This window comes from Bicyclus anynana, chromosome 25 (genome assembly GCF_947172395.1).
Source record: "Bicyclus anynana chromosome 25, ilBicAnyn1.1, whole genome shotgun sequence".
NCBI classification, from domain to species: domain Eukaryota; kingdom Metazoa; phylum Arthropoda; class Insecta; order Lepidoptera; family Nymphalidae; genus Bicyclus; species Bicyclus anynana.
The window spans coordinates 9,384,529-9,397,883 of record NC_069107.1 but is presented as its reverse complement, the minus strand read 5'-3'; the positions used below and the strand labels follow the sequence as shown (position 1 = coordinate 9,397,883).

The 13,355-nt window shown below is 37.6% G+C and overlaps 1 protein-coding gene across 1 annotated transcript; it reads left to right on the top strand.

Annotated features, from left to right (window-relative positions):
- The first annotated feature begins 7,373 nt into the window (after nucleotides 1-7,373).
- Nucleotides 7,374-12,045, top strand: LOC112054242 (uncharacterized). The gene is made up of 3 exons (XM_052889357.1): nucleotides 7,374-7,559; nucleotides 8,464-8,619; nucleotides 10,776-12,045. The coding sequence occupies exons 1-3, from the start codon at nucleotides 7,415-7,417 to the stop codon at nucleotides 10,916-10,918; spliced, it is 444 nt and encodes a 147-aa protein (XP_052745317.1). The 5' UTR covers nucleotides 7,374-7,414; the 3' UTR covers nucleotides 10,919-12,045.
- The last annotated feature ends 1,310 nt before the right edge of the window (nucleotides 12,046-13,355 follow it).

Below are 13,355 nucleotides of genomic sequence, written 5' to 3'. Positions count from 1 at the left end.
TAACGATAAAGACCACCACTGCGCTTTCCGGTGTGGGGTCGCCATTCCAGCATCTTGGGACCCCAACGTCCATCGGCTCTTTGAACTATGTAGCCTGTCCATTGCCACTTCAGCTTCGCGACACGCTGAGCTATGTCAGTGACTTTGGTTCGTCTGCGAATCTCCTCATTTCTGATTCGATCACGCAGAGAAACTCCAAGCATAGCTCGCTCCATCGTCCGCTTTTTTTGTATGTAGTATATGTTACGCGATTACTCGAAGACGCCTAGACCGATTTGAATAATTATTTTTTTGTTAGCATCGCCTTCAAACTGATCAGTAGGTGGAACAACAATAAATGATGTTATTTTTCGCTTTTTAGTTTAATGGGTATACGTATTGGAAGTAGATTTTTTTTTATATCCTCGTAATTTCACGGGAAAGGGAACTACTACATTTGGTAATGGCGCTCTTATTGTCATTTGCGTAAGTCACTGTCAATTTTAGTTCAGATTTTCGCGGGACTTCTTTCATGAAAAGGACTGTACCTATTCAATAAAGTCACTTTGCGAACGGCGGAAAGTTTTCCAAATACCTTCACTTCAATATATTATTAGTGACAGTAGTAAACGTCTTGGTGCAAATCCAAAACGCGTTTTACGAGGCCGTCGCCTCGGAGGGTAGTTAAAGTTTTTTTTAAACATTCCCGGAAACGCCATCTTGGAATCTAGTACAGGAGTTAGTGCACGATTTTCATTGAGTTTCAGACGGGAAACCACGTGGTGCTTATTTTTATAAGATTGCTTTACAAACGCCATAAACGAACGCTACTGCACGAAGATCACTGACAATCTGTCAGAGTGTGAGTTACAAGCATGTTGCCATGATAAAAAATCTTAATTAATGTTGTAAGCTAATGAAAAAAAATACATTTTATTTAATTTAACACAATTTATTTTTAGGTATTAGTTTTAATTTTAATTTATTTTAATTTTGTAGTTGTAGTTGTATTGTATTATATATTTCCTTATATTTTATTTTTATAATAAGTTTAGCCTACTTAAGTATTATCTTCATTAATAAAATAAATATATTTTATTTAATTAATTTATAAAAATGCGGATTCCAAAAATTTTTTTATTTTGGGTTTTAAAGCATAAAATATTGGGCTATTTTATGTTCTTTTAAGATAAGATTTGTTCTGCTTAGTTGACACTTGGAATAAAGGCCCAACCTACATACAAAATTTTGACATGTCCTTTTGTAATTATTTATTAAAGTTTTGTACTTACACCCACTAGCTCTTAGACTAAATAGTTTGTACTCGGAACTACGCAATAAACTTTGTAATAAAATATATGTATTTAGTACGTACTGTAATGAATAAGTATCTCCGTGGTTTCAGTCTGGAATCTGTCCGTTCGTTTTACTGTACTTTATATTATACTAGCGGACGCCCGCGACTTCGTCCGCGTGGAATTCAGTTTTTCACAAATCCCGCGGGAACCATGGATTTTTCCGGGATGAAAAGTAGCCTATGTGTTGATCCAGGGTAAAATCTGTTTCCATTCCAAATTTCAGCCAAAATCGCTTCAGTAGCCGCAGCGTAAGAAAGGAACAAACATACTTACACACTTACACACAAACTTTCGCCTTTATAATATTAGTGTGATTGTAAGATATTATGGTATAGAATATAAATAGATAAGTTGACCGTGTCAGCAAGTTTGGGTGGGTAAGACAAGTCATAATAATTCATCATAATCATCATTATCAACCCATATTCACTCACTCACTGCTGAGCACAAGTCTCCTCTCAGAATAAGAATAATGGTCCACCACTATGGCCCAATGCGGATTGGCAGACTTCACACACGCAGAGAGTTAAGAAAATTCTCTGGTATGCAGGTTTCCTCACGATGTTTTTCCCTCACCGTTTGAAACACGTGATGTTTAATTTTGTTTAAGTGCACATAGCTGAAAAGTTGGGGTGCATGTACCGAAACGGATTCGAACCTACGCCCTCGGAATCGAAGGCAGAGGTCATATCCACTGGGCTACCATGGCTCTCATAATAATTATTATCAGCGTATTATTATGGGAACGGGAACTACGCGAGTGTAACCGCGGGATGTCGGCTAGTAATAAATACACACAAATTAGAACTTCCCTTTTCCAAAGTCGAGTAAAAACGGATCTCGTGACGGAAGACGTAACGACGCAGACGGCTAATGAGGATGCGGGCGAAGTAAGGTCACGAGATATAGCTCGTTGACAGGTTATGTGACTCTATGACATACATTCTACACCTGTGTTTTTTGCGTTATATTCTTTTTTTTTAATTCTTTACAAGTTAGCCCTTGACTACAATCTCACCTGATGGTAAGTGATGATGCAGTCTAAGATGGAAGCGGGCTAACTTGTTAGGAGTAGGATGACAATTCACACCCTTTTCGGTTTCTACACGACATCGTACCGGAACGCTAAATCGCTTGGCGGTACGTCTTTGTCGGTAGGGTGGTAACTAGCCACGGCCGAAGCCTCCCACCAGTCACAGCTGGACCAATTAAGAAAACCTCAATCGGCCCAGCCGGGGATCGAACCCAGGACCTCCGTCTTGTAAATCCACCGCACATATCACTGCGCCACGGAGGCCGTCATTCAAAGTCAATATTTCTTCTCTTTTATTAGGTATAGTATACCGGACGCCCGCGACTTCGTTTGCGTGGAATTTAGTTTTTCATAAATCCCTCGGGAACCATGGACTTTTCCGGGAAAAAGGGAGCCCATGTGTTAATCCAGACTATAATCTATGTCTACTTCAAATTTCAGGTGATTCGGTTCAGTAGCCGAGGCGTGAAGGAGTAACAAACATACCATTAAAATTATCAGGTTTCCGCAAATCTCGGGAACCCGTGGATTTTTTCGGGATAAAAAAGTAGCCTACGTGTTAATCTAGAGTAAAATCTATTTCCATTTCAAATTTCAAATCGCTTCAGTAGTAGCGGCGTTATAGAGTAACAAACATCCATACATACTTTCACGTTTATAATATTAGTAAGATATTAGTAGCCGTGATAGCCCAGTGGATATGACCACTGCCTCTGATTCCGGAGGGTGTGGGTTCGAATTCGGTCCGGGGCATGCACCTTCAACTTTTCAGTTGTGTGTATTTTAAGAAATTAAATATCACGTGTCTCAAATGGTGAAGGAAAACATCGTGAGGAAACTTACATAACAGAGAATTTTCTTAATTCTCGGCGTGTGTCAAGTCATCCAATCCGCATTGGGCCAGCGTGGTGGACTATTGGCCTAACTCCTCTCATTCTGAGAGGAGACTCGAGCTCAGCAGTGAGCCGAATATGGGTTGATAACGATTAGTAGGACTAGCTGACGCGTTTTACCCGCGTAGTTCCCGTTACTGAGAACACGGGGATAAAATATAGCCTATAACACTCACAAATCACGTAGCTTTCTAGTGGTAAAAGAATTTTCAAAATAGGCTTACTAGATCCAGAGATCCTCGTAAAACACCACAAAGTTTACCTCTTTATAATATTAGTCTAGATAGATATTTCAGTGGCTCTTGCAAATCAGTTCGTTTTCAACTAAAACCTACAAATTTTTCCTATCTTAAATGTAGCAAACCCACACCCTCCGGATTCGAACCCACACCCTCCGGAATCGGAGGCAGAGGTCATATCCACTGGGCAATCACAGCTCTAATCTACCTTTATAAAAACTGCAAAATCAAAAGATCCTGAGAAAAGCGGATTAAACAGACAGGCAGACAAAAAAATAGTTTTTAGTGTTCACTTCCTCATTTCTGATCAGCCCAAGTCGATTTTTGTATATTCAAAGTACAGACAACCGATTTCGACTCTGTTATAAATAGGTATAAAATATAGACCATCATAAAATACAAGAGATATAAAAAAATCATATCGAAACAGTACAGATTGCCAAATAAAAGATAAAAAGAAAAAACTGGCCAAGTGCATATCGGACCACGCACAATGTATGGTTCCGTAGATCAAGTTAGCACTATAATCCCGTAAGTAGGGGAGACCGGGGCTGGTTGATCAAATTTCAGCTTAGACGCATATACTAACGCACAAAAATACCGACATAGAATAGACAATAAAAAATTCATCCTCACTTTGCATGTAGGGAAGGAACTTTGGGGTTCTTTATATTTTTTCCAACTTATATTTTTTTAATTTTCTTTTTACCACTCTAGAGACGTAATTTTATTATTATACACACCAAATTTAATCTTTTTAGTTTTAACAGACTCTGAGTGACTGACAACTTTATCATTTTAATTAACAACGGAATTAGTATGCAATTTTCTTTAACTAGCTACTTAGCTGTTGTAGTTTTCCTTGTTATTTTATAACGTATATTACTTTCGTGATTTTTTCACGTATCCATAAACATCCGTAGCCGGTAGAGGGTGGAGACACCTGACACTAACAAAAATTAGCTCTTAAAAGCTTAATATTTTACAATCGGATCCCTAAATCGAAAAATATTGGTAGAAGACCCCTCACATCTTTCAAAGGTACCCCATACTATGAAATAAACGATTAAAAAAATCACTTTACTTGTAGGAGAGGTACCCTAAAAAAAATATTTGCAAGATTTAATTTTTTTATTTTACAGCTTGCTAGAAGTAATAGTCTCTGCGCTAAACCACGGACAGACGGAAACTATAAGGTTTCCATGTGGACTACGGAACCCTAAAAAGAAGCGATCTATAGAACTGGCGTTGCAGATATCACGAACTTTTTTATTTTTATTGCATCGTCCGTTTTGAATAAAATAATATTCTATCTTCCTACTTTTGTGGTAGTGATACTAGGGAATGACTATGACTTCGTTTGTGAAGAAATCGGTGTAAAGTTTTATATCGGTATCAACCCATATTCGGCTCACTGCGGAGCTCGAGTCTCCTCTCAGAGTGAGAGAGGTTAGGCCAATAGTCCAGCACGCTGGCCCAATGCGGATTGGCAAACTTCACAAACGCAGAGAATTAAGAAAATTCTCTGGTATGCAGGTTTCCTCACGATGTTTTTCCTTCACCGTTTAAGACACGTGATAATTTATTTTTTTTAAATGCACACAACTGACAAGTTGGAGGTGCATGCCCTGGATCGGATTCGAACCCACACCCTCCGGAATCAGAGGCAGAGGTCATATCCACTGGGCTATCACGGCTAAGTATAGCGTATGACATTAAGGAAGTATTTTAAATTAGTATAGATTATTTATTTTAGAATTTAAACTATCGTGAGTGTTATTCATATTAATTGATTATGAAACACTAAAACTCAGTTTGGATCGTGCCGCGATGCAAGAACCAGCTCATGACCAAGGGCCCCGTATGGGTTCGAAACTAGTCGGGCATACTCCGACCTAATATCACGTGAGATGTAGCCAGTGTTTCATAATAGTCCGGTCAAATTAAACCAAAAAATAAGAGTAAAGTTACCTAAATTCCTACTAAGCCGAAAATCGGTAAGATTGTTTAAAATATCATTAAAAACCAAATTTAAAAGTTCACCATCTTTCCCCTGTAAGGAAAAAAAATTATTTAAGGTCAAAGGTCAAAAAAATGAGTTTTTCGCGATTTTATATGAGGTATTTTTATGATAAAACTTACCGTTTTGCTGAAAATCGCGAAAAAATCATTATTTTGACCTTTGACCTTGAATATTTTTTTTTCCTTACAAGGGAAACATGGGGAACTTTCCCTTGGGGGATTTTATTTTAACAATCTTACCGATATTCAGCTTGGTGAGAATTTATGTAACTTCGAATGTTTAAATTGACCGGATTATAATCAATTAATAGATTATTTATTTTGATCACTTATTAAAAAGTTACGTCCTATTGTGCCAGAAAGATCGTTGGAAAGTCCACAATAACTTGTTAAAATAATGTAAATCCCACACACAAAAGGGGATTGCAAAGTGAAATCTACGCGGGACTGAGTACGGGGGTAACTCGGGGCGGAATGGGGTAACGGTGCGTGGAAATTTTAATGAGGATACGGATGTGCTTTATAAATGACAACATCATTATTATAAAGGATTTATCAGAATTGTGGAGAAAAGTTGCTACTTACGGGTTTTGGACTGGTAGGGGTACATCGGGGAAAGATTACTTTTTTTTATTCTTTACAAGTTAGCCCTTGACTACAATCTCACCTGATGGTAAGTGATGATCGAAGATGGAAGCGGGCTAATTTGTTAGGAGAAAGATGAAAATCTACACTCCTTTCGGTTTCCACACAACATTGTATCAGGACGCTTAATTCCTTGGCGGTATTTGTCGGTAACTAGCCACAGCCGAAGCCTCCCACCAGCTAGAACTGGACCATCGGCCCAGCCGGGGATCGAACCCAGAACTTCTGTCATTAAACCGCGCATACCACTGCGCCACGGATGCCGTCAAACTATCGAACTAGCGGATGCTCGCGACTTCGTAAGCGTGGAATTCAGTTTTTTACAAATCCCGCGGGAACCATGGATTTTTCCGGGTTGAAAAGTAGCCTATGTGTTAATCCAGAGTTAAATCTATTTCCATTCCAAATTTTAGCCAAATCGCTTCAGTAGCCGCAGCGTAAAAGAGGAACAAATATACTTATACACTTTCACTCTTTCACACTTACACACAAACTTTCGCCTTTATAATATTAGTGTTATAGCCCGACTCAGGACTTAAACCTAAGACTTCGTGATTCGATGCTACTTAAACTACCACTGTACCTACGAGGCATTACCTACAATTTTTCCTTAAAAAATTATAGTAAATATGAGGAAAAATACTATAAAATTGAAAAATTTATAGTATTTTCCTTATATTCTGTATTTCTTCAATAAGGTAGATCAGTAAATATAAATGTCATACAAATTCATAGAATAAAGATGATCCAGAATGAGTCTTTACAAGCAGCGTGGAGAAGCCGGCGAAACCTATAAAAAAACAAACGTCAGGCGTCTCGTTGATATTCGCTTAAACAAATGTTTTTCATAATTTGTATTTCAAAATTTAAGACTACCAATAATTACGTAAATTTATATTTTAATCGATAATTACAAATAAAAAAATACTCCATTTTATTTGTTTAGTTTTTGTGAACATTGTTTGAAATATTTAAAAACATAAAACTTCATTTGTCTTGAAAAATATTGAAAATTACTGATGCGTGTCGTGTCGTATTAACTCGAGAATGTATTTTTTTGAATTTCGTAAATAGAGCAACTAAAACACCGTCGTATTCCGTACACTCTATCTGCCTATTATTCTTTAATCTGTGTACTAATTCCAAGCGATAACCTTTGACCTTTTAATGTCAACCATATCGGATACTATATAAGCAGTGACATCGCTCAGTCAAGTATAATCACTGCACAAGAAACATTTCGCTATGTCGCTCTATATGTTCGTGGTGTTGTTTATGGTGTTGCTAGCACAAGATGGCGGCGCTGACGTCACAGGCGCCCTCTGGGAGAACTATAGTCTTAGACAAGAGAGGAGCTCACAGCAAGCAGGACCTCTGACCGATTTGAAATGTAAGTTATGTTAATAGTACCTACCTACATTATGATATTAGTGCTAAGTTGAAAATTACAGCTGAGGCGACATTGCAAGCTCGAGCCGAAGGCAAGAGCTATTGTAAGGTAGAAGAGGCTGTAATTATCAAAGCGCACGTATATCATACGACGTTTTATAACACATTTGCGAGGGAGCACACTTTGAACACACTTTCTGAAAATGAATTTGCATATTTGCGTGTTTTTGCAGCAATTTTCTGCCATAAAAACTCTTTGCTAAGATTTATTTATTTGATAAGATATTATTTATTTATGTTACAACCTAAACACTGTCCTAAGTGCCGAATTATTATGTTCTAACCTAACCTAACGCAACTTTAGATTTAACAAAATAATACTCATAACTAACAATAACATTTTTACGAATGAAAGAACAGTGTTAAAATTAAGTGTTTATAAAAATTAAGAAACGTACTGGCCACCCCTCCGGTTTTCAAAGTTCCCGTTGATCAATTTCTCCAGGATTCCATAATCAGATACTACCCTCGGAACATCTCCTTTCCAATAAAAAAATAATTATCAGAATCGGTTCATAAACGACGAAGTTGTGTGCGAAAGTTTAATTTCAGTTATTTTCATTTTAACACTAAATTACTGAACTGATCTTCATGAAAATTAAATATGATCAATCTGGAAGTATATTCTTATACACAAAAAAGATTTTTTAAAATTAGTTAATAAATAACGAAGTTATGAGGTAACAAACATAAAAAAACATACACGTCAAATTGAGAACCTCCTCCTTTTTTGAAATCGGTTAAAAATGTATTGCACGCCACTGCACGTAATTAGCCATTGTAGCACTCGAGCAACAATGCCGTTATTGTATGCAGTGGAATAAATAACTATTTCATGTTTACAGCATCATGCCAAATCGAATGCAAGAACAACGGCACATGCGTGGACAATACATGCCTATGTCCGTTCAGCTTCTACGGCAAGTACTGCGAGAAGACACCATGCCTCGATGGCCAACCACTACCCAACAACTCTAACAGACGGTGCACTGCACACCAGAGTAAGTTTCAATAACGATTATCACTGACAGGTATATTGTAGTGCTAGTCTATCGGTCAGTCAGTCAGGTCATGGAATAATGGGGATGATGACTAGGTTTGAATATATTGATTTTTATAATACATTTGGGTAAATAAGGTCAATGTTAACTAATTTATACATAAAAAGCAAAGATTGACTGGATATTTGCAAAATAAATAAGATTATAAAATTTCAAAATCCATTAAATTTTTTTCATCGTAATTAGATGAAAATTCATACAGTTTTAGCTTCCTTACATTAAATGTGACATTTTTCAATAAATGAACTATAAACATAAACGCACAAATAACAAAGATATTGGTAATATTGTTTGAACGCCCATACAAACCTAACGATCAGCGAGCCAACGACGTCACTAAATCGTGCCATTTTTGTATGGAGCGCTTTTCAGGGATCCGCGGCAGCGTCGCAATTCTGACCCTTTAAATCCCTGTAGCTCCGAAGTTAACGATCGCAGATACCCTGTTTCTTTTACAAAATTGCTTTACTATTAGCATACTCTTAATTTATATACAATTTAAAAAATTGTCATCATCCCTATTGTTGATATCACTCCAAATGACGATAATCTGGTTAAAGCCGAAAAGGAAAAGTATCAAAATACTTGGACCTTGCTCACGAGATTACCGGCATGTGGAATGTTGAGTCAACTATTATTGTTCCGATAGTTGTTTCAGTCAATGGTCTTATAGCGAAAAGCTTCGACCAACACCTTATGAAGCTTTCGCTTAACTGTTGGATCAAGACTCGGATACAAAAGGCAGTGATTCTTGAGACGGCGCGTATTGTGAGGAGGTTCCTCACTCTGGTGCCCTGACCACCGGTTGCTTGGGCACTCAAATTTCCCGCAGCTGGAGGGTGGATTTTTTTATAAATTTTTATTAATGTTTTGTATTTTATACTTATATTGTTAAAAATAAAAAAAATAGTAAGTAGTTAAAAAAGTAATAAATAAATGAGAGAAAAAAAAATCTTGGATTAAGGGGCTGGAAATCTGGACCCCTGAAACCTTCCAATGCCACCACAAACTTTACCAAGAACCCATGGTTACCATAAGTAAGTACTGAAACAAGTTTATTACACTACTTACGTATGGTAACCTATCTAAATTCCTAAAATTCGAAATTCATTTATTTCAAGTAGTCTATAAATAGGAATTAATTTATTTCAAGTATTGAAAAATTTTAAATTAATTCATTTTAAGTAGTCTAAAATTAAAAATTAATTTATTTCAAGTAATCTAAAATTCAAAATTCATTTATTTCACGTACCTAGTCTAAAATTCTACATTCATTTATTTCAAGGGTAAGTAGTCTAAAAAGATATAAGTGTGTAGGCTACATTTTATCCCCGTATTCCTACGGGAACGGGAACCACGCGGGTGAAACGGCACGGCATATACTAGTTAGAGTATAAACTATAAGGCCATAAGAAAACCAGCCAGTTGATTGAAAATCACATACAGATACTTAATTTTTATTGTACTGATTTCACTGGCAACACCCGCTGGAGTATCTCTGCGTGATCGAATCAGAAATGAGGAGATCCGCAGAAGAACCAAAGTCACCGACATAGCTCAACGAGTCGCGAAGCTGAAGTGGCTATGGGCGGGGCACATATTTCGAAGAGCCGGTGGACGTTGGGATCCCAAGTTGCTGGAATGGCGACACCGCACTAGAGCGTAAGTAGCGTTGGTCGACCCCCCATCAGGTGGAGTGACGACATCAAGCGAGTCGCAGGGATTCGCTGGATGCAGGCGGCTCAGCATCGTGATGTTTTGGAATTTCCTGCAAAAGGCCTATTTCCTGCAGTGGTTGTCCATCGGCTGATATGATGATGATGATGATGAATTGATTTGTGTCAAAGATAAGAAGATTTCTAGTTTAATTCATTTTTAGGTGTTTATAATATAAGCATCTAAAAAATTATATTTCTTCAACACCAACCCATGAACAGCGTAATAGTTCCAGGAAAGCCTGGCTGAAAGCTGAAAATGGGAATATTGGTCATATTATAAAAGATATGGCAAATATTCTTTTAAAGCAAAAAAAAAAATTAAAATATTTACCAAGGTAAGGTAAAAGAACTTGTACTAAAGATAATTTTTCTTTGCAGTTCTAACTCCTCCTAGCGGCGATTACAACCCTGCTAGAACCAAAAGATCCATCCTTGTTCGAGAACCTACAATTCGGTGTCCAGATAGCCTTATTTGGAACCCTATAGCAAAATTGTGTGTGCCTGTCGAAAAAAATATGTAGCTTCCTAAAGTAAATTATAATTTAGTTTGTCACGAAGGAAAAGCAAGGGGTTGACAAACAGACAAACATTGACTTCTTTTATTTTTTCGTATAATTATTGTATATTAAATTATTTTTATTATTTATTTATGTAATACAGATATGTAGATATTTGGCTAACTATGGGCCTTATTAGCAGGCTCAAAGCCACTCAGCGGGCGATGGAGTGAGCTATGCTCGGGGATTCTCTGCGTGATCGAATCAGAAATGTGGAGATCCGCAGACGAACTAAAGTCACTGATTTAGCTCAGCGAGTCGCGAAGCTGAAGTGGCAATGGGCAGGCCACATAGTTCGAAGAGCCCGTTGCGAGCGATGGACGTTGGGGTCCCAAGGTGCTGGAATGGCGACTCCGCACAAGTAAGCGCAGTGTTGGCCGACCCCCCACCAGGTGGACTGACGACATCAAGCGAGTCGCAGGGATTCGCTGGATGCAGGCGGCTCAATATCCTGATGTTTGGAAGTCCCTGCAAAAGGCCTATGTCCTGAAGTGGACGTCCATCGGCTGATATGATGATGATGATGATATGATTCAATTATCATTTTACCGACGACGCAAACGCATTACCGATCGGTCCGTGAGCTCACCCAGGGGTCATGCCTGAAAATCAGTACAGTAACTCAGCTGTAGCATAGAGCTGAGGCAGCGCCCCATTCAGCTAAATGTTTAATAGTATCGTCATCAACCCATATTCGGCTCACTGCTGAGCTCGAGTCTCCTCTCAGAATGAGAGGGATTAGGCCAATAGTCCACCACGCTGGCCCAATGCGGATTGGCAGATTTTACACACGCAGAGAATTAAGATAATTCTCTGGTATGTAGGTTTCCTCACGATGTTTTCCTTCACCGATTGAGACACGTGATATTTAATTTCTTAAATTAAATATCACGTGTCTCAATATTTCTTAAATTAAATTAAGTTTAGTAGTATTAAGCACTAATAGACTAACTTATGCTTGTACATTCTTAAATAATTTTAATATTTTTTAATTAGTTTGTAAGCTAGCAGATTGTAATTTCTCTCTCTTTTTTTGGCTGAATAAAGGATTTTATAATTTTTTTATTATTAATAAAATAAATAAAAAATAATGAGGTTTTTTTTATAATCTATACTAATATTATAAAACTGAAAAGTTTGTTTGATTGAACACGCTAATCTCAGGAACTACTGGTCCGATTTGGAAAATTCTTTCAATGTTAGATAGCTCATTTATTGAGGAAGGCTTTAAATTATTCCCGTATTCCTACGGGAACGGGAACCACGCGGGTAAAACCGCGTGACGTCAGCTAGTAAAGAATATTGGCCATATCTTTTAAATATGACCGATATTCCAATTCCCCTCCAACTAGCCGGGAAAGACTCTATTAGGGGTACGATATTAGACCAACGGGACAGGGATCGAACCACCACCTCTCGGTGATGAGTCTGACCATCTTACCAATGAGGCTTAGTTACATTATGTAAGGGGAGCCGAAAAGGGGACTTTTGCAGTTACTCGAGCGCGGCAGTTGAATATGAGATACTATAACCTTGCACTTTGTTGAGTACCTCCACCAAGTACGAAAGTTTGTATGAAAAGTCCTTCATTTTTAGAGTTACAGTTTTAAAATTTTATTCTTAAATCATGAAAAAAAATACGAAATTTATTGTAATTCAAAAATTTTTTAAATTAACCCCTGTAGTGGTGATGGGACTAGAAAGTTTACATTGATTTCCACGGTGACGAAGTCGCGGGCGTCAGTTAGTACTATTATAAAGATGTATAGTTTGTTTGATTGATTGATTGAACGCGCTAATCTCAGGAACTACTGGTCCGATTTGAAAAATTCTTTCAGTGTTAGATAGCCCATTAATCGAGGAAGGCTATAGGCTATAGATTATCCCCTTTTTCTTATGGGAACGGGAATCACGCGGGTAAAATCGCGGCGTCAGCTAGTCTAGGATATAATCTATCTTCATTCCAAATTTCAGCGAAATCGGTTCAGTAGTCGCGGTGTGAAAGACAAACATTCATATACAATCATACCATCATATCAGTTTTTCGGAAATCTCGGGAAATCATGGATTTTTTCGCAACAAAAACTAGCCAATGTGTCAATCCAGGGTATAATCTTTCTTAATTTTAAATTAATTATAATATTATTAATAGGAATATTTTTTTATCCCGGAAACCTTTATGTTTCCCTTGGGATTTGTGATATATAGAATTTCACACAGACAGAGCCTTAGGCGTTTGGTAATTTCAAATAACATTTGGAATACTATTAACCCGGAAAATGAGTTCCCATTGAGTAAGGGATGAAATTAGATAGAACCTACTTATTCGACGGCCGCGTGGCGCAGTGGGTAGTGACCCTGCTTTCTGCATCCACGGTCGTGGGTTCGATTCCTACAACTG

What these genes read in the sequence shown, in the direction of transcription:
- LOC112054242 (XM_052889357.1), top strand. Translation starts at nt 7,415, where the DNA reads ATGTCGCTCTATATGTTCGTGGTGTTGTTTATGGTGTTGCTAGCACAA. An exon ending in ACCTCTGACCGATTTGAAAT is followed by an intron (nt 7,560 to 8,463) that starts GTAAGTTATGTT and finishes TCATGTTTACAG; the next exon opens with CATCATGCCAAATCGAATGC. An exon ending in ACGGTGCACTGCACACCAGA is followed by an intron (nt 8,620 to 10,775) that starts GTAAGTTTCAAT and finishes TTTTCTTTGCAG; the next exon opens with TTCTAACTCCTCCTAGCGGC.